The sequence below is a fragment of the Mesoplodon mirus genome (assembly GCF_964341445.2).
Source record: "Mesoplodon mirus genome assembly, chromosome: 4".
Classification (NCBI taxonomy): Eukaryota; Metazoa; Chordata; class Mammalia; order Artiodactyla; family Ziphiidae; genus Mesoplodon; species Mesoplodon mirus.
In genome coordinates this window covers 151,696,844-151,719,058 of record NC_138979.1, presented here as the reverse complement: position 1 = coordinate 151,719,058, position 22,215 = coordinate 151,696,844, and the positions used below count along the sequence as shown (strand labels likewise).

At 55.5% G+C, this 22,215-nt stretch overlaps 1 protein-coding gene across 10 annotated transcripts in view; it reads right to left on the bottom strand.

The window, feature by feature from the left end:
* The window catches only part of PLEKHG3 (pleckstrin homology and RhoGEF domain containing G3), a 42,727-nt gene that overhangs the window by 4,660 nt on the left and 15,852 nt on the right, over positions 1-22,215 (bottom strand). The window contains exons 2-17 of one of the 10 annotated variants that reach the window (XM_082616977.1): positions 10,941-11,318; positions 9,668-9,765; positions 8,392-8,461; positions 8,067-8,113; positions 7,808-7,958; positions 7,585-7,716; positions 7,179-7,361; positions 6,875-7,039; positions 6,528-6,614; positions 6,274-6,307; positions 5,834-5,926; positions 3,212-3,301; positions 2,723-2,761; positions 2,261-2,280; positions 1,491-1,799; positions 708-821 (exon numbers count right to left, since the gene is read on the bottom strand). In XM_082616977.1, the coding sequence (XP_082473103.1) occupies positions 708-821; positions 1,491-1,799; positions 2,261-2,280; positions 2,723-2,761; positions 3,212-3,301; positions 5,834-5,926; positions 6,274-6,307; positions 6,528-6,614; positions 6,875-7,039; positions 7,179-7,361; positions 7,585-7,716; positions 7,808-7,958; positions 8,067-8,113; positions 8,392-8,461; positions 9,668-9,765; positions 10,941-11,279 (1,971 nt within the window). In that variant the 5' untranslated portion in view covers positions 11,280-11,318. The remainder of the gene's footprint in view (positions 1-707; positions 822-1,490; positions 1,800-2,260; positions 2,281-2,722; positions 2,762-3,211; positions 3,302-5,833; positions 5,927-6,273; positions 6,308-6,527; positions 6,615-6,874; positions 7,040-7,178; positions 7,362-7,584; positions 7,717-7,807; positions 7,959-8,066; positions 8,114-8,391; positions 8,462-9,667; positions 9,766-10,940; positions 11,319-22,215) is intronic. The other 9 variants (XM_082616979.1, XM_082616973.1, XM_082616975.1 and 6 more) reach the window with 9 other exon arrangements.

Here is a 22,215-nt window from a genome sequence, read left to right as displayed (position 1 = left end):
CAATGTCCTGGCTGTAAGGTCCACCCGGGAGTCTAAGCCTCATGAGCTTTTCCTTGTAACTCTGCGATAGCAAAGGACTCCATTCCACATAACCCCCAGATAGCGGGGGGTGGCGGGAAAAAGTGCAGGCGTCTGGGTCACAGACCCAAGTCTAATCTGAGCTCTGTCCCTTAGAAGCTGCACAATGTCAGGCACGTCAACCTAACCTGAGTCTTGTTCTCCCTGGTAGAGCTGGTTCAGGAAACAGAAGGAAGAAACAAAACATCAGGCACACAGGAGGTGTCCAGTAGATATCAACACCTTACTCCTTTGCCAGGTGGGACAGGCATGATTTAAATGTCTGGCACACTAGCAGGGCAGAGCTTTATGCTCTATGCAAGGAGGCCTGGCCAAGGGGACCTATAATCTGGTCACTTCCAATAACTGTGCCCCTTGGCCAGAAACTGCATCTGCCCAAAGGAAGAGGCACCTTTTCCAATTCAGAGTAAGAGGCTGTCGGTCACCAAGCCACATGCCCACAGGCCAGACAGGCTTCCTGAGGGCCCGAGAGTCCTAGGGAGTGGGATTCCCTGTCCCCATGGGCCCAACGGGACAGCCCGTGCCTAAAAGCCCCATCTGCAGAGCTGGAGATCTGGGCCCAGGCGCCTCTGCACTATCCCCCTTCCGCCTTTCTAACAGAAATGAGTGGCCGCCTGCTGGCCACTCACCTCCGGCAGGGAGGACGCAGACTCAAAGCTCAGGCACTTCTCAGCAGTGGTTGGAGATCGGCTGCTGGGCCTTCGGCAGCTCTTGGGGTCTTCGGGCTCCCTGCGCCCCTTCCCCTGCAGCAAGCAGAGGGTAGTTGTCAGCTCCCAGGACAACGGGGAGCTGGTCCCTTCTGCATCCCAACCCTGGCAGCACCTCCTGAGCCCCAAAGGGGCTGGGCTGCGTTGAGACCCAGCGTTGGACCTGAGCCATTCCAGAGTCAGCCTGAACTGCCAGGTCTGGGGACTCAGAAATCCCTGCCAGGGGCTTCCCTGGTGGCGCAGTGGTTTAGAGTCCACCTGCTGATGCAGGGGACACGGGTTTGTGCCCCAGTCCGGGAAGATCCCACATGCCGCGGAGCGGCTGGGCCCATGAGCCATGGCCGCTGAGCCTGCGCGTCCGGAGCCTGTGCTCCGCAATGGGAGAGGCCACAACAGTGAGAGGCCCGTGTACCACATACACAAAAAAAGAAATCCCTGCCAGGCATGCGGCTCCCTGTGTGCTGGCCTCTCCCCCTCCCCCCACCGCGCCCCATTAGTCATGCCCATTGAGTAGCATGCTGGTTAGCACCCAGTGCTGGAACAATGAATGCCAGGGGCTCACCAGGGTGTGACAGTGAGCAAGGTGTTAAGAAGTGCTGATGGCAGGAAGGAGGGATGAGAAGGTTAGGGGAGGGGACTCTTGGATGGGCATGCGCGTGCCAGGGGGCATGCAAGGAGGAGGGGGAGATCGAAGAGACACCTCACCATAGCGCCCCGGGAGAAAAGTAAAGCGTTGGCCCGATAGTGCCAGCAGTGGAGGGCGGCCAGCAGGGAGCTGGCAAAGTCGGCTACCTGCTCCGCCACTGCCAGGCTCTCCTCCTCCTCCTCGCCTGGGGGCTCTGGCCCAGCCCCCTGCTCGCTGCCTTCATGCCCTGCCAGGTCCTCCAGGGAGACCTGAAAGGCCTGCTCTTCCTCCTCCTCCTCCTCCCGGGCAGCCCCTTCAGCCTCCGACTGCAGGCCCCGAGCACAGGGGGGCTGTCCAAAGTCCAGGAGCGTGCCAACACTGCCCACATGCTGTTCAGAGCACAAGGCCCCCTCGTGACAGGCCTCTGGGCAGCCCCCCTCCTCCTGCAGCAGCTGGGGCTGGGGAGGCTTCACAGAGAAAGCCACATCTAGACCCCCAACCCCTGGTCTCCACTAGGCTCCCATGCGAAGCAGGGGGTTCTCGAGGTGGGAAGCTGGGACTGGGGTCTGCTCAGGAACTCAGGATCCAGAGAGGCCTGCGTGCCCCAGGGAGAGGGCAAAACGAGAGGATCCCGGCTGGGCCAGCCACCACCAGGGTGCCACTCCAGGAAAAGGGTACAGAAGGGTCCCCTGGGCAAGGGCCACGGCTTATTCATCTCCGTGACCCTCATGACAGAGCCTGGCGCACAGTAGGTGCTCAACAGGTGTTTGTTGAGTGAATGAAGATGATGGGGGCTGACCTGGGCTGTCCCCCAACCTGTCCAGACAGTCCCATGTGCCCCTGGCCTTACCTTCATTCCTGCTGCTCTGGCTGCTCCACCACCACCGGGTCCCGGCACAGCGGCGACGGGGGGGGGGGGGGGAGTGGAGATCAGTAACCCGGAGAAAGAGCCCCATCACAGAGGCCTGAGGCCCAGAGCCCCCGAGCCAGAGAGCGTCAGGGGCTCTGCTCCCAGAACCTTCACCAGGTCTCCCGGGCTTTCAAAGGAATGACTGACAGACCGGGAGCCGTGGGTGCAGAATGGCACAGTCACTCACTCCTGCTGTCACCCAAGGGCAGAGAGACAGGGTGCAAGGTGTGCAGGGGGAGCCCGGACAGCAAGGGGTGAGGTCCACTTCCAGGGCAGAACAAGGCAGAATCCCCTCTGAACTGTCCGCGACGCCCACACCCTGCTGGTCGCCGGCTTCACCCTCTCACCCCCGCCCTAGAGCGCACCTTAAAGGGGGTGCCTGTCCACCCCTCACTCACTCACCTTTCTCGCTGAGTTGCCTGAGCAGATGTCTGGATGGCTCTGAAGAGGAAAGCAAGCGGGCAGTCAGAGCAGGCCTGAAGCAGCCCAGCCTGGCCCTGGTCCCACGCTCACAGCGCCACACACCCATCATCAGCTCAAAGTCCACTCCAGCGGGGCCCCCCACGGGGGGCCTGAAGGAGGCTGCCCTCGCGACCAGCCCACAGGGAGACAGGACCCGGGCCACTGCCCCCACCCGCCTGGGGACTCTGCTGTGACCCACAGCCAAGAAGCAGCCCCGCCCCCCCATCCTTGCATTAGCACACAGCCCGGTGCCCTCAGCTCCAGGGCCACAGCCCCCTGCTGCCCCCTTCTGAATGACGAGCCTCTCTTGAGAGCCCTGGCTCCACCGCAAGCCCCACCTTCCTTCCCTGCACGGAGCACATCAGCGCCTTAGCTACACCCAACGCCAAGCCCCTTCACAGCACCCCAGCTGGAAAGCAGAGGTCGCACCCGACTTTCTATGGCCCTTAAGGCCTGGCACCGTGAAGCCTCGCTGCCTGCTGGGGAGTGTTGCCCAGTTGTACAGGAGCTGACCAGGCTCTGAGGACAGAATACAAAACACATCCATTAGGCTGATGGTGTCAGCACCTCGCACCCCGCCTTTTTTGGGGACAGACCTGAGATAGGGAGGCATGTCTCAAGGAACCTCTCTACAGAACCTTGCCCTTAGCCCATATTGCCCTTGACCAACTGGCATTCAGTGGGAGGCCCACTACAAACTTGGAGCCAGAAGGAAAGTCTACTGAGGTCTCTCAGCTGTTCCTGGACAGGAGAGCAAGCTGAAGAACCTTTTTTCTAAATGTGCATGGGCACACACATACCTACACTCTATCTGCATGGAGGTAAGTAGATATCCAATTGTTTTTAAAGTGAGAAATACAAAATGCTCTTCTCTTTCATTTTAAAACTTGTAATCAAGAATATTTAATAATTGGATTTCCCTGGTGGCACAGTGGTTAAGAATCCGCCTGCCAATGCAGGGGACACGGGTTCGAGCCCTGGTCCGGGAAGCTCTCACATGCCGTGGAGCAACTAAGCCCGTGTGCCACAGCTACTGAGCCCACACGCCTAGAGCCCGTGCTCTGCAACGAGAAGCCATGAGAAGCCCGCACACCACAACGAAGAGTAGCCCCTGCTCGCCACAACTAGAGAAAGCCCGCGTGCAGCAACAAAGACCCAACGCAGCCAAAAAAAATAAAATAATAAATAAATAAATAAATAAATAAAAGAATATTTAATAAGTGACAAATGATGACAACAACACCTTACTTATCCATAGTGTACTTATCTGTCCATCCCAGCTCTCTGGAAGTAGGAAGCAGAAAAGGCCCAGAGGCAGTCAGAGTAGATGGCTGAGAGCAGGCCCTCCCTAAAGCACTTCCACTGGCCTGAATCCTCCCTCTCATCCACTCACTGGCCTGCTTTTACACATGCTCCTCGCACATTAAATCGATTAATTTCTAACAGAAGAGGGAAGAAGGAAGGATTACTACAGAAAAGCATGCCAAGACTGATAAGGAGCACTCTTCAGTGTAAAGATGGACACAACACCTCAATGCCAGCTGTCTCTATGGCAACCCACAGCCCCGCCTCCCCGAGGCCCCGGAGAATGGAGCTGTTCACAAGCCACAAAGATGCTGCTACACCGACTCCAGAAAGGGAAAAGTTCAACTGTGTCGACCTCCTCTACTTTAAAAGGCTCAAGCGTATGAAGTGTGTTTTAGAAAGACGTCTGTTTCATAACGATTAAAACTAGAACACGAAAACAAACAAAACCCAACTCTTAGTGTTTACAGGCTAAGATCTCAGCCTTGTGGAAACTTGAGCTCTGAAACAGGTCATTTCCTGGGTGCCTTGCTCGCTGCAGTTTGGAAGCTGATGTTATGACGGTAGTATTGCTATTACCACCATCACCACAGTCACTTACTGACTACCTCCGCGTGTCAGAAGCTTCCAGTTCAAAGCTATGGCAAGTTAAGGGGGAATGTTGGACAGGAGATTATAGGAGAAGAAAGGAAAGGGGGGAATTCCCTGACGGTCCAGGGGTTAGGGCTCCGTGCTTTCACTGCCAAGGGCCTGGGTTTGATCCCTGGTCGGGGAACTAAGATCCTGCAAGCCAATTTGGAGCTTTTAACACATGGCACCGTAGAACTTTTGCAACCATGGCAAGTTTGCCTAGGGTTCGAGATCCATCACGAGCAACACCAAACAAAGCAGAAACACAAAAGCTTTCCAAAGACTGCTCGGCTCCGCCCTCCAGAAGACCAGAGCCCATACATCAATCCACACAGCTGTTCAGAGGACCCATGAGTCATGCCAATCAAACCCAACTCACTGTGGGGATCCCAGTCAGGACACATCTCCCATCACTCCTGAATCTTTCTCTCTAGGAGTCTCTGAGATGGTTCTCACCCCAACGCCCACCTCATGTGTAAGTTTGACAAGTGCCTGGCCGACGCCAAATCCATCCCTGGGCCTCGACTGAAGGCGAGGGTAAAAACCGAGGCAGAAAACACACACATTCACCACTACAAGAGCCGAGAATAAAAGCAAGGTTTTCTCTTTTCAAGAGACGCTTCACTCCAATACCTCCAAGTACACAGCAGCAAGCCCAGTCATGAAAGAAAACCCAGGAAAGCAGAACTTTTCCCTGAGACCCAAAGTAAATATTTCCTGTCTGGATTTGGTGCCACTTGAAATCTAACTCATTTTCCCCACGTCCTGCCTCTGCTCTGTTCCAGAACTGGGCTGGGGACCATCCATGACGTCTGAGCGTTACTCTGGCTGACTCCCAGTATTCTAAGTGGCAAAGGAGGGAGGTTTGGATCGCAGAGGAGCTAAGAAGGGGGGCCTTGGAAAAGGAGGGCTGTCCAGCCCTGGGTGGGCAGGAAGGGCCCAGAGGGGCCTGGTGGAAGGCAGGATGCTACAGACACACCCCATTTACCCTCCCTCCTGCCCTTTCCCAGGATTTCTGGAGGGTGAGAGCCAGCCCCAAATGCTGCTGCAGAAGGTTCCCTGCCTGGTCAAGGGTCCTGAAAAGAAGCCTCTCTGCCCACACAGCCCCTGCCTTACCAGACTGCCGGCGGCCCTGGTGCACGTGGGTGGACACCTCATCCTGGGAGGCCTTCTTCAGGCGCTCTGGGCTGTGGCGGTACCGATTGGGATCTGCACCCAAGAGAGACAACCAGGCCTTTGGGATACCATCAGCCTTGGCGTGGACTCTACCCTTTCCTGACCACAACTCTGCTGCCCAGCCCAGCTCCAGGGGCCACAAGACCCCAGAACTGCCTCCTCTTCCATCTTCCGTCCTCTTCCATCCAGGAGCACGAGGCACAGAGTCCCAGCCACCAGCAGCACTGAGCCCTAGTCTTGCAGTAGACCCTCAGTCTTGACAGAAGGAGCCTCCCCATCCTCCCTGCTCTCTGGAATGTAAGTATCAGGCAAAGCTTCCCCAGGTCTGACCTAGAGATGTGCACCATTAGGGACAAAGTAGGCAGAAAGGGTACACTTACAATAGGAATCCATTTCCAAGATGGCTTCTTTGGCCTGGAAGGGAAAGGAAACCCATCTCGTTGCTACCTTGCTACATGCCGTTTCTCCCTCGGCCCAAAGACTCACTCTTGCTGCACCGAGGACCGTGGCATCCGCTGAACTGATCCCCACTGTCCAGTGGGGCCAACGTCCAGAAGGTGAGGCCCCAGTGGACCCCGGAGCTGGTTCTGAGGGACCCTCTCCCTGTACCCCATCGGGAGCCCTGGGAACTCACCTTCTGGGGGATGGTGGTATGGTGGTTCTCCAGGATGAGCCTCTTGATGTGGTGAGTCCAGCTCCGTTTCTCCTCCACAGTTTTGGCCTGGGAGGACCCAAGGGAGAGGGTGCGGGGGTTATCATGACAGGCCTGAAGCCATCCAGCGTGCGCTGGGCTTCTGCCGAGGAGGGCAGAGGCCTAAGAGGGCCTGTGCTGGGGGCTCTGTGAGGTTACCTTGATTCCTCAGCACAAGCCTGAGAGGTGCCCACAACGACCTCTACCTTCCAGAGGGAGACTCTGAGGCTCGCGCCGCCGAGCGCGGGGGCGGGTTCTGTCCCCAGCCCGCGCCCCAGCCCGCCCCTCACCTGGATGTTGTATTGCTGCTTGCTATGCTTGTAGTGTGTGACGGTGAAGCACAGGGATTCTCTGGTGCTCTCAATCAGCATCAGGGAGGAACACTGGGGCAGAGGGAGAGGGCAGTCAAGCACGAGGCGGGGAGCTGACCTGGGGCCCCAGCCCCTCAAGACCATCTGGGGAGGCAGGGAGAGTAATCTTTAAGGGTGGAGCTGCATCCACACCAACCCGGGGCCCAGTGAAGGCGACACAGAGTGGAGCCCGGCCGTCGGGAAGGTGGGAGGGGGGCAGAGGAGAGGGCGGTGGCCTCGTTACCGGGATGTGACCCTTGTAGACAAAGTGATCTCCCCGCTTCTTGGTGACGAGCAGCGCTTTGTCAAAGAGGAAGAAGGTCTTCTCGTTGCGCACACGGTGCACGCGGAATGTGCCCTCCAGGACGAGCTCCCCATAGGTGGTCAGGTCTGGCCCCTTCCAGTTGATGAGCAGAGACTGAATCTCCTGCAGCAGCGAATCCCCGACCCCCAGGGTCAGGGTGCTCGAGACCCTGCTGGGGACCACACAGGGCCCCAGGAGCCACCGCCTGGGTTCTGCAGAGACATGCTGCACCGAGGGCTCCCCCCAGAGAAGCCCATCCTCACCGACACCACCCCTCAGCTCGTATTCCCTCTTCCAAACCCCACCCTACCCCTGCCTGTCCCTCCAGCTACCAGCCCCAGAGCACCTGGAGCCGGACTGCGTGCTCATGTCTCCTCTTCATGTCGTTGATGTACCAGGCCACGCAAGTCATGGTGTCAATGGCATCCTCTACCACCTCAAAGCCGTCCTCTTCTTCATCAAAATGTTTGGCGATTTCCTGTGCGGGAGACAGGGGCTTAGGCAGCCCAGACTCAAGGGCCCTGCCCCTCCCTCAGGCCCCCGTGTACTCGGGAGGACCCTGGGGTTACCTGGAGTAGCAGGTGGTACTTGAGGATGCGCTGGACTGGCTTTAGGAGGTAGGAGCCCAAGGGCAGTGAGTGCTGCAGCAGCTCCTGCCGGTCCCGAAAGAACTTGGCCTGCTGCTTGTCCTGCATGCACTCGGTCAGGGCGGCCACTGAGCTGGGAGTGGAGGAAGGGGCCGTCACCAGGGGAAGGCCTGCGTGGGGAGGTGGGGTGCTCTGGACTCGCCAAATGGCTCTGCTTCCCCCCTCCACCCGAATTACTCACTTGGGGTAGTTGTTGCAATACTGGGTGTAGATATCAAACTCTTGGCTCTAAAGAAAGACCAAAAATAGTAATTTCAGGGAGACTCGCGTTTGACTATAAACCTGGGTGTATCAAACACATGCCCCTGGCCCCCAGAGCACACTCTCCCCGAGCACCTGCAGATCCATCTCTGTACCCATCTGTCTCGGACATGCCATCCACCCAGCAGCCCCTGGCTCCACCCCAAATGCAAATGCCCTTCCTATGTGAGGCTGGGCACTCAGCATTCCCCTGGAGAGAGGCCCCCAGCAAGGCAGGATGGAGGCAAGGACCCCGCCCTTCTTACCCTTTCCACAAAGCAGCCAGCCACAGCCACCGGGTCACTATTGCAGCTGTCCAGGTCTCTGAGTAGCTGGCTGGGTAAGGGGAGAATGGTCATCAGACCCCGGACCGCTCGCAGCCTGCAGTCACCACTACACCCCCTCCCCACCCTCCTGGTGCCCACACACACGCCAGCCCTGGTGTCAGCGAGTCCTGCCCGGGGCAGCCAACACAGAAGGTATCCAGCACCACTGCAAAGGTGGGGGACAAAAAAGAGCCATGCGTTCCACAAGCAGCAGAGGGAGAAGGGACACCAGTACCCACCTGGGGAGGGGACACAGCTCCTCTGCAGGCAGGGGTCAAACACACAAAAGCAGACATTAAAGGGGGAAGGAGAGAGGGGGAACTCACAAAGAAACCAAGGCCCCCAGTTCAGAAGGATGCAGGAAAGGGGAGAGACAGGGTGAGTCTCCCAGCACTGCTTGTTCTTAAATGGGGGCTCTATAGGAAACCCCAGTGCTCCCCCTGCCTTCCCCTCCTGTGCTCCTCTCTGCCCAACCACCCCCCACCCCCCACCCCGGCCTAAGTCTCGCCTCCGTCTGCCCTCCCAGCTTGCCCAGCAGGAAGTCCCTCTGCCCATCTTAAGGCGCCTGGAGTAAGCTTCCTCCTGTCCTATCAGTGCTGTCCCCACAAGCTCTGCTCCTCCGGACCAGTGCCCTCTCTCTGGGGAGTCTGGGGGCCCCGGGAGCCACTCATGTGTGATCTTCGTGGAGCCCCTTTGCCCTGAAGCAGCCCCTCGCCAGGTCTCGCTCGGCCTCCCTCATCACGCTTTGCCTGGCTGTGTGTTCCCCTAATGGCTCAGATCACCTCCAGGGAGCCCCGACTTCCCACGGAATCAGTGGGAAGGTGGAGAAGAAACGAAGACATCTGCACTGGGGGACCAAGATGAGAGGGACAAAGGGGCCACGAAGGGACAGGGGAGAGAGCATCACGTGCAAGGTTCAGCAGTCCCCTGAGGGGCGCTGGCCCAGGCTGGACCCAACATGAACACGGGCTCGAATGAGCTCCCCTGCCTGACAGGAAGCACATCAGCCCCAGGGCACACGGTCCCACACGCCCTCTCTCCTGCAGGGAGCTAACTATACCACTGTACGGGGATGGACCACCCTTCCCCACCCTCAGAGATCAGACCCTGGCCCACGTGTCACAGCCCACGAGACCAGGGACCTCTGGGGCTCCTCCCTAGGCCCTGAGATGGGCCTCACAGGCAGAACATGGTGCGTGTCAGGCCCGCTCCATACCTGTTCAGTGCGTAGATGCTTTCTATGTTCCCAAAGAGGGCACTGACTTGCTCCGGGTTCAGCAGCCCAGGCGTGTCAATGATCTTCAAGAGGTAGTCCTGCGTGGAGTGAGGCGTCAGGGCCCAGCCCCCCAGGCACGATCCTATCCCTTCCCGTCTTCCCTCTTCTCCCCCAGCCACACCTCATTTCTGTACTACATGTTACAGCTATGACACAATTTCACAGACATCACCTACTGTACTGGGTTGGATAATTCCCCCTCAAAATCAATATCCACTTGGAACCTCAGAATGTGACCTTATGTGGAAATAGGGTCTTTGCAGATGGAACGATTAAGGACCTTGAGATGATACCACACTGGATTTAGGGTGGGCCCTAAATTCAGTGACTGGTGTCCTTATAAGAGGAAGACACAGAGAGACACAGAGAAGGCCATGTGAAGACGGACGTGGAAAATTGGGGTGATACATCTGCAGGCCAAGGAACACCAAGGGTTGCCAGCAACCTCTGGGAGCTGGGAGAGCCCTGGAACGCACTCCCCCCGCTCAGAGATTCCGGAAGGAACCAACCCTGCCAGCATCTTGATTTTTGACTTCTGGCCTCATAAACTAGGACAGGATAAACGAATGCGCCTTAAGCCACAGTTTGTGGTTGTCTGCTAGGCAGGCCTAGGAAATGAATACACCTCCCTCCGAAGGGCAGAGAGCTCCCTCACACAGTCACCTCCTCCAGTGTGCCTCCCAGTGTGAAGCACATGGCCCTGCAAGGCCCTGCATCTTCAATTTATGGATGAGGAATCTGAGGCTGGGTGCTGTGGGGGTGGTTTACGCATGTGCCCAAGACCCCGTAAGCAGGAAACAACAGGGCAGGAAACTGGGCGCGGGCCGGGTTGGGTCCAGAGCCAGTTTCTTCACTGTGGTTCAGTCTCCGCTAAGCACAGTTGTTCCCGCTCCCTATCAAGGGTGCCTACTCCCCGAGCATCTGCAGGAAGTTCTGCTGGTCCAAGCTACCGATCGGACCCCAAGTCATAAGGCAGCGTGAGCAGCCAGCGGCTTCCCGGGGCCAGAGCCGTGAGGCCTCCCCACTGCTCCATGGGAAGCAGCTCCTGGAGACAAACATGTCAGGGACAACTTTCCTTCCCTGGGTGGAAGTAGGTTTATGCGCAAGGGCTGGGCCACCCGGAGCCAGAGGCCAGCCCCAGCCCCAGAGGAGAGGGGGGTCCCCTCCCAACCTTAGCTCCAAAGCCCCGCGGGGGGCAAGGGGTGAGCCTCACCTCCACGATGCTGCGCAGGTCCTGCACGTACGTGCGCTCCGTTTCCACGATTTCCCGCACTACTCGACCCACGTAGCTGAGCTTGTGCGCGGGCGCCACCGACGCCCGGCTGTTGAAAGGGGATAGGGAGCCCCTCATGCTCCGCCAGCTGCTGGAGTTGTTGGGGAGACGCCGGCCGCGCGGGGAGCCCGCCCCGTTCTCGGCCGAAGCCTCGGAGCCGCTGGGCTCCTCCATGGCCCCGCGGCTGTCACGGGAGGAGCCTGACGAGGAGGTGGTGGAGGTCAGGCTCACCGGCCGCTCCTGGCTGCCATCTTGGTGGAGCGAGGCAGAGACGGGCATCCTTGCATTGCTGCCTGGTGGGGACGCTCCGGGGAGGTTCTGGGCGGGACAGACAAAGGGGTAAACCTCTGGAATCCTTGCAGAAACAGAAAGTAAAAGGGTGGCTGCCAGGGGCTGGGGGAGGAGGGAATGGGGGGTTACTGTTTAATGGATACAGAGTTTCAGTTTTGCAAGATAATCAAAGTTCTACGGACGGCTGGAGGCGATGGATGCACAACAGTGGGAATGTACTTAATACCTCTGAATACTTAAAAATGAGAATGTTATGTTATGTGTATTTTACCACAATTATAAAAGCAACAGCTCTGAATCTCAAAGAGGCCCCTGCCTTCAGACTGTATGAGCATCTGCAAGGATGCCCAAGTGACATTCCTGCCTGACTGCAACAGCTCCACCTCCGTCTTTCCCACGGTGGATGAAAGGTGGACCACATCCAGTAACAATAAAGGGCTCAGAAAGCTGAGGCCCCAGAAAAGCAGAGAGGGCGTCTCTGCCAGAGCAACGGTCTGGGGTGCCTTGTGCTGGAATCCGAAGCCCAGTGCCTCTGCCCCAGCAAAGTACTGAGCTTCCCGGAGCCTCAGCTCTTCGCCACCTACCCCGGGGCCGTGCCCCCGAAGATGCAGTGACCTGCCGGATGTACAGCTCTGAGCCTGATGCCCAGCACAGAGCAACGGCTCCATAAACCATCAAAACAGTGATAATAATGGCAGTTGTCAAAAAGCACTTCCCAAGTGTCCACCTGTCAAGGATCCGGCTCTTAACAATCGACGTGCCAGAGGGTAAGATGCTCCCCAGGATCGCAGAATCTCTGGGGCCACCAGGGGCTTCACCATGAACCTGAAACCTTCTGGATACTGACGGAGGAGGCAGAAGAGATGATACAACGGCTGAACCCACATTACCCGCCCTGCCCCCAGCTCCAGCCCCTTGTACATGTCCCTGACTCACCCTGGCTCCAGGGGCACAGGAAATTCCCCAGGGCTGAGCCACAGGTGAGTCTCCCTAAGTTCCCTTCAGCACAGCTAGATCTAGATCAGGGCAGCACAGCAAGCAGGAAACTGCTCCCAGGTGAGGCTCCCAGGTGAGGCAAACATAGCCTCAGGTGGACTTTATTCCCTAAGCAGATGGTGTGGCTCACAGGTAGGCCAGCCTGGAGCAGCAAGTCTGTGGAGGTGGGGTGGTGGCTGTGGGCTTTGAGAAGGTCAAGGACACTCCAACCCCATCCCAGAGCACCAGAGCTCACCAACACCACTTTCCAGAATGTTCATTTGATTGCTGTTTCCACAGGAAAAATGTTCTAGAGCATCCCTCTCACCTCTACTGCCCCAAAGACTTCCACCCTTAGTTCTAAGGATCAGAAGCTACTAGATCACAGGCTAGAGCTATGAGGAGAAGGGTCTAGAAGGTACCATCACTCTGGCAGCCTTGAATTTGCCCCCTGGTTTTCTGTGCCTGTGCCCCGACCTGGAACCAGTGTCCCTACCTGTGCCAGCACCCTTGGGCTCTGGCTTTGGCAAATGTTCTCTCTGCCTGGCCATTACTTCCTCCCCATCCACCCCATGCCATACGGCCCCCCAACCTGTGTCACTTATACCAACCCTTGGGTCTCAGAAGCCACCCCCCATACATCCCCAGAAACCAAACCTGGGGGCCCCTTCTATGTACTCTTACAGCACCCCAGGGGTACCCCTATTGTAGCGCTCTCTGTGTGAGACCCCCTGCCCTAGGTTGTAAGTGACCTAAGGGCAGGGGCCTTAAAAGGTGATCTGGCAAATGGATAATGTACTACTACTGAGCTACAGTCAGGAGCGTTGAGACCTGTTTGCCATGCACGCTAGCCCAGCAAGGACCCTCTCAAGCACAGCAATTTCTCACTGCATGTCTCAGCTGGGGGACGGGGTCACCTCCGAGGTGCTCTATGTGAGCCTCTCATTTTGCAGATGAGGACACAGTGGCAGCACTGGGGCCAGTCCAGCGTTCTCCCTCCCTCCAGATGCAATGAAAGGATTAATTAACAGGATCACCTTGGTGAAACTGAGCATCTCAGAGGAGAGCCCCTTGGGAAATGCAGCGCCGCTGCTTTTTCCTACCTCCTCAAAAGAGCCTTTAAGATTAATCAGCTAGTCATTTCTACCCACCGGTGGCGTGTCATTTCAGCACAAAGAGAGACAAAGACCCAAACTCCGCCCCAGCCCTTAACCCCAGCCCTGTGGGACTCTGGTGTCCTTCAAGGCACGTGCACTGTCAGGCACACCCCAGCCCCTCCACCCCTTCTCCCCGTCAGCCCCCCAGGCCTGTCAATCCCAACTAGAACAATGGGGTAGGGACTTACGGCCTAAGACCTTTCCCAGATCAAACCTGGGATCAGTCAGCCCCTATGGGGATGCTAAACGGAAAAGGCCCAAGTCCCTAATGGATTTCACAGCTGGCCAGGTCACGGCCTTAAAGTGAAGGATTAGTCACAGCCCCCCGCCCCCCCCCACACACACTCTCAGGGAGATTTATCTCTAAAGGGTACCTTCTGAGGGTCACTCTTTAGGGGCCCCGTTGCCATAGGGTGCAACATAAGCACACTTCAAAAGCCCAGGAAAACATCTTTTCTACTTGGAGAAATTTTCTCTGGTTGCACACAGACATCTGCCTGCAAACCAAGCTCATGTTTTCAAAGTAGTGCCCATGCCCAAATCCTCCTGGGGTTAAAAGAAAGCATAATGACTAACAGCTAAAAATGTTCCAAGTGCTGTAGACATAACAAGACCTTTTAATCTCATAACATTTCTATGAGGTCAGTACCTCATAGGTCATTATCCCCATTTTACAGACGCAGAAACTGAGGCCACAGAAGTAGCATGCGGTAGAGCCTGGATTTGGACTCAGGCACTCAGGCTTCAGTGTGCATGCTCTCCTGCCCCTGCCTGCTGCTGGCTGCCTCCCTGATGGATCTCACACCAGCTAGAACCACAGCAAAGGATTAGTCACAGCCCTGGATGCCATGGCCTTGCCTCAGCATAAGCCACGGGGGACATATTAAGACATAAAGGTCAGGACTTTCAACATGACATTTCACTTATCCCACAAAGGCCAATGGAGGTAAAAAAAAAAAAGAGAGAGAATTAAGATTCCTTAAGGCTATTTCTAGACCTCCTACTATGTGACATTTGCCCATTTACCCTTTCCTTGGAACAGTGTAGAAAAATACAGATTCCAGGTCAAAGGACTGCAGGTCATGGAGAGAGGAAGAAGCACGAGGGCATCGGGATCGGACTGTAACTGCTGGGATGATAACAGAAGCCCTACAGTGACCAGGAGACCTAGGATCACGAGGCTCGCTCCCTCTCTCTCTCTACTGGGCAGGAGGACTCGCTGGAAAAGAACACAGAGACCCAGAAAGGGAGGGATGAACAGCAAATGGGGCAGTGAGAGCAGACAAGGCAGAGTCCAAGTGGGACGGTTAGCAGACACCATTAGATAGAGAGGGAAAAGAGACATCACACCTAAAGTGAGTGCACTCTGGTCCTAAAAGCCCCAGTCCAACCATTACTGTGTGTGTAGTTCAGGCTCCCACAGAGACGGCGGAAGCACCGGCCCACATGTTCCTGGGCGGAGGCAATCTTTCCTTCCTCTCCACGGAGCATCACCCCATATGGTAAGATTCACCCCAAAGCCAAGATGAGAACTCAGGTCTTCAAACTCATCTTGGAAGACACTGTCCGCTGGGGCAGTGCGCGCCTCGAGGAAGTGAACAGACAGCAGCCAAACCCCAAGTCAGATGTCCACGCCCACCCCGTTCTGTCACACTAGTCTCCGGTTCCCTAAGTATCGCTCCGCAGTGACCTCTTCCATCTTTCAACACAAATCAATCCAGTCAATCATCAGTCAATGAGTCAGTCTTCTAGAAAACTCTGTATCTCCCACACCTGGGAAGCTCTCTTTGATAGGGTCTTGTAAGACCTTTCTGATGGTCCCAATAAGCTGCTCAGACATGCACCTTTAAGGGTCGGGGCGCAGGAGAGGAAGGGAGATCAGTTTCCTTTTTTTTTTTAACTTTTTCTAAGTTTAATCCACACCCTTCCTCCACCCACACCTCTCCAGGTTATTGGCTCCACCAACGGGGACCTTCCCTGAACATCCCCGGGCAGGAACGCAAGCAGGCTGCAGCAGGCCCCTTGGATTCCCAGCACAGCTGACTGGGGCCAAGTCCCACATCCTCCTCCTCCCCGCGAGGCCTCAGCACCGTGCTCCCGATCTGACCTAGCCTCCTGCCTCCAACAGAAAAAAATGACCATCCAAACCCCACCATAGCCCCCATGTTCTGTCTTCAGGCCTCTTGTCACTAAGGCAGGAGAACCCTGCTCCCTGAGCCCACCCCCAGCTTCAGAAAGAACGGTCCCAGAGGGGAACTCACCTGGAAACTTCCGGAGAACCTCTGCTTCTCTGGTCCTAGGGAGTCCCCAGGACTCAGCAACACTCCCTTCCAGCCCTCCCTCGGGGGCTAGTGGGCTGAGAAGGCAGGAGACCGGGAGGAGGCTGTGCAGGCCGGCGCTCTGGAGACGCCCCAGAAAACATTTTGGTTCGGAGAGGCTGGGTCCAGGTGCGGAGGCGGCTGACGTCATCCTTTCACCTACCCCGCTTTGCCCCACACCCAAGAGGCGGAGCGCCACACCTGCTCTGGAGGCAGGCAGGAACCAAGAGAGGGGTCCCCCCTAAAGGCAGCTGCTCCGAAGTCCAGGGAATCACCGGGTACCGGCAAGCAGGCCAAGTCCTTCCCTCCTCGGGGGGCTGCACGCTGCGCGGCCCTCCTTCCTGACCTTCTTTCATCTCCCAACCACCGACACCTGCTAGATATTCCAAAGGCTCTCCAAACAGGGGCAGCCACAGGCCTTTGACTTTCCCCCTAACCTCTCAACTGCACTGTCAGGATCTGCTCAGAGAGGGTACCAGAAGGAAGCAACAGAGAAAAGCTACAGCTTTTCCAGACAAACAAGGCGGGAGCAATGTGAACTTCCACAGAGATCTCACCCTGAGATCCTGAGCCCAGCTGTGTTCTACACACACACACGCACGCACGCACGCACGCACGCACGCACGCATCCAGCTCAGCACCACTCCAGACACACTGCTGCCCAGCGCTGTCCCCACAGAAGCTGGGCTCTCCGGGGTCTGTTTCTACGGCTCCCCCGGCCAGCAGATGGTGAGTAGAGCTGGGTGAGGTCATACCAGCTGAGGACACCTCTCACCACACCATCGAGGCTTTCCTGAGGATGGGGAGAATCCCTGAGAGGGTCTGGCCTTTGCCCCTCTCCTTCAGACCCTCCTGTCCCTCCCCAGAGACTCAGGGGCCCTAAGCACCGTAAGGGAGGACAAGGGAAGGCTCCCTAGGGACTGACTGTGTTCAGTGTGAGCAACGTGACTGCCACAGAGGCTGTGCGAACAGTGTGACCAGAGTTTCTGGGCCACCCAAACCCAGGCCAGCTGGCTCAAGTTCATTTTCTCTTGTGAATTCCTTTTCCCACCACCCAGCAATAGCAGGGGCCACCAAGTGTGGCTGAGCCAGCTGCTAGGAAGGAAAGGCTCTGGTTGCCAATGGAGCCTTGCCACCTGAATTCTGGGAGGAAGTCTGGACATACAGACTGAAGTCCAAAAGACTCCCTTGGCCTAGCCTTGGAAGGAAAAGAAAGCCCCTGCATCTCGTTTCAGTGGGAGGACCACTCACCCACACCTCACCGTCCCCACCACCCACCCACAAGCTCAACAGCTGCTTATGTTGCTTCTCAAACCTGCAAGGTGTCCTACACATTCTCTCCCTACACAAATTTGGTCAAATCATCTCCCTCAGAAAGGCTTCTCCAAACATCACCAACCCATCCAACACACACACTATTGCAGACTGAATAATGCTTCTCCCCCAAAATATCCACATCCTAATCCCTGGATATAAGGAGCCTATGCACGTTACCTTATATGGCAAATGAGACTTTGCAGATGTGACCAAGTTAAGGATCTTGAGATGGGGAAGACTGTCCTAGATTACGTGGGTAGGTCTGATGTAATCACAAGGGTCCTTATGACAGGGAGGCAGCAGGAGTCAGAAGTTGTGACAGCGAGAGCAGAGGGACAGAGGGTGAGAGGTTGGTAGATGCTAGGCTGCTGGCTTTGCAGATGGAGAAAAGGGACCCCAAGTCAAAGGATCTAGGCATCCTCAGGAAGCTGGAAAGGACAAGAGAACAAATTTTTCCCTGGAACCTCCGGAAGGATCATAGCCATGCAGGCCCAGACTGACGTCTGACCTCTAGAACTATAAGATAATAAATGTGTGCTGTTTTAAGCCACTAAGTTTGCAGTTTGTTATAGCAGCCATGGGACACTAATACACATGCACTTCTTTGAACTCTAATGAGCCTGAGTATCACATAAAGCACTGGTCCCTGGGGGTTCTTATGTGCAAGTTTTCCTTCCAGACTAGATAATAAAACCCAGTGGGCTGGGCCTTCTTTCACCCTCAGAAGGCAATGCACACAGTAGGTGCTCAATAAATTCCTGAGGGATTGTGTCTAGAGCACTTCACCACTCCCACAGTCAGGTGAAAGATAAACAGTAGTCAAAGTCAAGACCTGAGCCAGTTAGTTCCTCCTAGTCTAACGAGTTTCCACATTAGTCACTGCCAGCAAGTTTCCGATCCACCAAGAGGCACGCAGGAGCAGTGACTGCTCATTCACCCCAGCAGTCCCATACCCTAGGCCCCAGACAAGGGACTGGAGCAGGGGTACAGCTGCCCTGCCATGCCACATATTAAGTGACCAGCCACAAAAACTGGGAGAAGGGGAAAGTGGCCAAGGGACCACTTTGCAGTTTGGAGAAGGGACTACAATAAAATGGCCCTATAGATACCCCAGGAAAAGCAGTCCACCAGGAGGTTTCACAGAAACACGTACTGAAGGCAAATGAGAATAATTACTGTTGATTAGAAATTGCTGCTGCTCACAGCCAGGGTAGGTCAGCTTGCTCCCAGCACAACTTGTAACTAAGCAGGAAAACGACACAGACAGAATGTCCCCAGAAGATGGAGGAGCTAAAGACTGTGCTAGAAATCATCGACACCTCCAGTGTTCCCAGAGGCCCTACCTCTCTCATCTCTAGGTCAAAAAGGCTCACAGGACCACCCCTCCTTATCAGCAAAATTCAGGGACCCAACGCTACAAATTAGCCATCTAGTTGCCCCCCTATGCCCACTGTAGGGGCTGCTTGTTTGGAGTCCTCTCGGCTTGAACCACACTTTCAAGAGTTGCAGCATTTACTATTGCAACAGGTTCAAAGGCACTGGAGAATCTCAGCTGGAAGCAAGTGGGAACAGAGGGGCCCACTAGATCTGAGCTGTCAGAAGAGAAGGAGAGAATGAGCAAGTACGTGAGTACGTGGGAGTCCAGAGCAGAGGTTAAATGCACTAAACGGATTCACAGGCATTGGAGTCAGGCAGACGTGGTTTGAACCCCAGCTCCTCCGTTTTGCTGGCTGTGTGTGGCCTTGGGCAGGTCACTTGACCTGACCACGCTTCAAGTTCCTCACCTGTAAAATGAGCACAGCAATACGACCAACCTCACTGGTCTCCAAGATTGAGATGATACAAGTAGAGCAATGAGCAATTTGTACAACTGACGCACAGTAAACCCTCCATAAATGGTAGCGATGAGGAGGATGGATGAATGACTGTTGACTCCACAGCACCAGGACGAGAGATTTTTCTGATGTGTGCCTAGAAAAGTTGACCTACATCTCAAATCAATAATAAAGATATAAATTTTTTTAAAAAATGAAATTAAAAATAATAGGGCTTCCCTGGTGGTGCAGTGGTTGAGAGTCCGCCTGCTGATGCAGGGGACACGGGTTTGTGCCCCGGTCCAGGAAGATCCCGCATGCCACGGAGCGGGTGGGCCCGTGAGCCATGGCCGCTGAGCCTGCACGTCCGGAGCCTGTGCTCCGCAACGGGAGAGGCCACAACAGTGAGAGGCCCACGTACCACAAAAAAAAAATAATAATAATAATAAAGATATGGGTTAAACCTGGTGAACCAGCATGACCTAACCCTCCCCTCCCCACTCCACACTCACCCCACCAATCATCCATCATCTACGATCCCAACATACGTTCGGACCGTGATATTATAAGGTCAAACATAAGGCAATTAGGCTGGAAAGGAAAAAGTCTGATATCTATGCCCCACAGGAAGGTCAAACCAGAAGACGAAGTATGAATGAGTCACAGTCCTTTGCTGTAGCAGGCAGGGCACATTCCTCAGGGTTCCACAGGTAGAGACCGGCATGTTCAGCTAGGAGCTGGAGAGGAACAAAGCCATGGGGCACAACAGGCCTGAGGAGGAACAGAACTGAAGGTGATGTGAGGCAGCAAAAGCACAAAGAAGTGATCAGTAGAAACCATCCTTGACACTGGTCCTTGGGTTTTAAAGAAAAAACACAATCCAGGGCTTCCCTGGTGGCGCAGTGGTTGAGAGTCCGCCTGCCGATGCAGGGGACACGGGTTCGTGCCCGGGTCCGGGAAGATCCCACATGCCGCGGAGCGGCTGGGCCCGTGAGCCATGGCCGCTGAGCCTGCGCGTCCGGAGCCTGTGCTCCGCAACGGGAGGGGCCCCAACAGTGAGAGGTCCGCGTACCGCAAAAAAAAAAAAAAAAAAAAAAAAAAAAACCACAATCCACCTCCAGCGTGGACATATGGGAGAGCCAGCACATAACAAAGACATAGGTTCCTAAGTCACGGGGAATATCAAAGAGGGAAAAGCAGCAGAATGTGTATGAACAGCCTGGGACTCCAGCCAGCACGGCTCAAAACCAGTGCCAGCTCTGCTCCTAACTCGCTGGGCGACAGGGAGCAGGGCCGTGAGCCACCTGTACCACAGGGTCTACCGCTCGTTTAGGGATTAACACTACTGGCCCTTCCCAAGTCATGAGCTTCAGAATTCACTGGACAATATATTCCAGCATCTACTTTGCACAAGGACACTGCAGCCTTGTGGGTGACACAAAGATGAATCACCCACAGAGCCAGTTCCCAAGAGCTGATATTCTATCAGGAGAAACGAGACAAGCACATCAATAACAAAAGGAAGCAGGGACTTCCCTGCTGGTCCAGTGGTTAAGACTCCGTGCTTCCAATGCAGGGGGCACGGGTTCGATCCACGGTTGGGGAACTAAGATCCCACATGCCGTGGTGCACCGGGAAAAAAAAAATAATAATAACAAAAGGAAGTAGAGGGTGGTGTTGGAGCCATATGGGAGGTCAAGACAGCCTCCAGTCTGGGAATCACTCAACACTTCCGAGCATGATGCTAGGCCCTAGGGATATTGAAAGGAATAAGACACTGCCCCCGTCTTTGAGGAAGAGAATTCTAGAAGGAAAAATAGTCATATCTGGGGAATTCCCTGGCAGTCCAGTGGTTAGGACTCCGCACTCTCACTGCCCAGGTTCAATCCCTGGTCAGGGAACTAAAATCCCACAAGCCACACAGCACCCAAAAAAGTAATAATAATAATAACAAAATCATAATTTAAAAAATAGTTATATCAACAGATTATCCACAAAGCAGTGCCTCAAGTGCTGGTACAGGAGTCCACATAAACTCTGCTGACAGAAGAGGGAGTAGCAAGTGCCACCTGGGGGACCCGGCAGCTTTAAAGGAGGTGAAGTTTTAGCTGAGTCTTGGATGATGAGTAAGCTTCTGCCAGGTGAAGAAGAGCTCTGAGGGCATCTGGTGCGAGGGTGGCAGCATGGGACAGTGGAGTCCCGAAAGGACCTGGACCACTCGAGGACCTGGGGCGTCTGGCAGCAAGTGGCGAGGCTGGAAGGCAGGCCGAGGACAGACCGAAGGAACTGTGGGGGAAGGGCACACCCGGGCCAGGCCTGGAAGAACCACCACCGAGACTCCAGGAGACAAGGTGTGAGAAACTGCCCTAAAAAGGTACAGACCACCAGGTGGGGCTATGGCCTCAGGGATCTATACAGCCAGAGTGTTCATGAAGAATCCAGAGGCCCAAGAAGGTGTGGGCTGTTTACAGAGAGCTTCAAGGAGGGAAGAGACAGTCAGGGAACATATGCTAGAAAGAAGTATGACACCTATCCCAACCCCTGTGAAGGGGGAAGAAACGAGGCCCCCAATAAATGTGGAGATATGAACCTACACCTAAATGAAATGCTCCTAAAAGCAGGGGGAGGACACCAAGTCTAGAAACTGAGATACCAGGGCTTAACCAGAAGGGAATCTCCCACCTGTGATTCCAGAACAGCAGCTCCCAGCTGGCCTGGGGGAGCAGTCAGTGTACATCTTACCACCTGAGGGTTTTTCCCTTCCCCAGGTTCTCACTTTCCCTCCACAAGCAAATTAGAAGTAGGAAGGCTTCCCCAAACGCACCTTGGTCTCCAATTCCAAGCAAGAGCACCCAGACCCGGAAAAGTGCATAAATGTGAGCAGCCCCCTTTTAATGAACTGTTACCATCAGTCATGCACCCTGGTCCTCCCTGGCCCTCGGGCACAACAGCAAGGGAAAAGCTCCAACCAACACCTCCTCTTTGCCCTGGATGCTGACCTTGGGCCTGGCACCTGACCCAGACATGTTAGGAAAGTGGATTTTCCAAGGCAGGGCTTATAGTCTCACACAACAAGGTCAATTCTCAAAGGCAGCCAGCCCTTTGCAGAGCAGGGCCTCTTGCACCACCCTGTCCCCCAGGGATCCCTATCCCACTGCAGGAGAGAGGGAGAGGAGAGGGCCCCTCTCCACCCCACAGCACCTGCCCCCACCCCCCAGGTCCCTGCCTTCCCTTCTAAGGGGCCTCAACCAGGGAGGCCCGAGAAAACTCATCCAACCAGTTCCCTGGTGGGAGGAGAGCAGCTTTCTCCCTCAGCTGAGAGGTTACACAGACCAGACTTCAG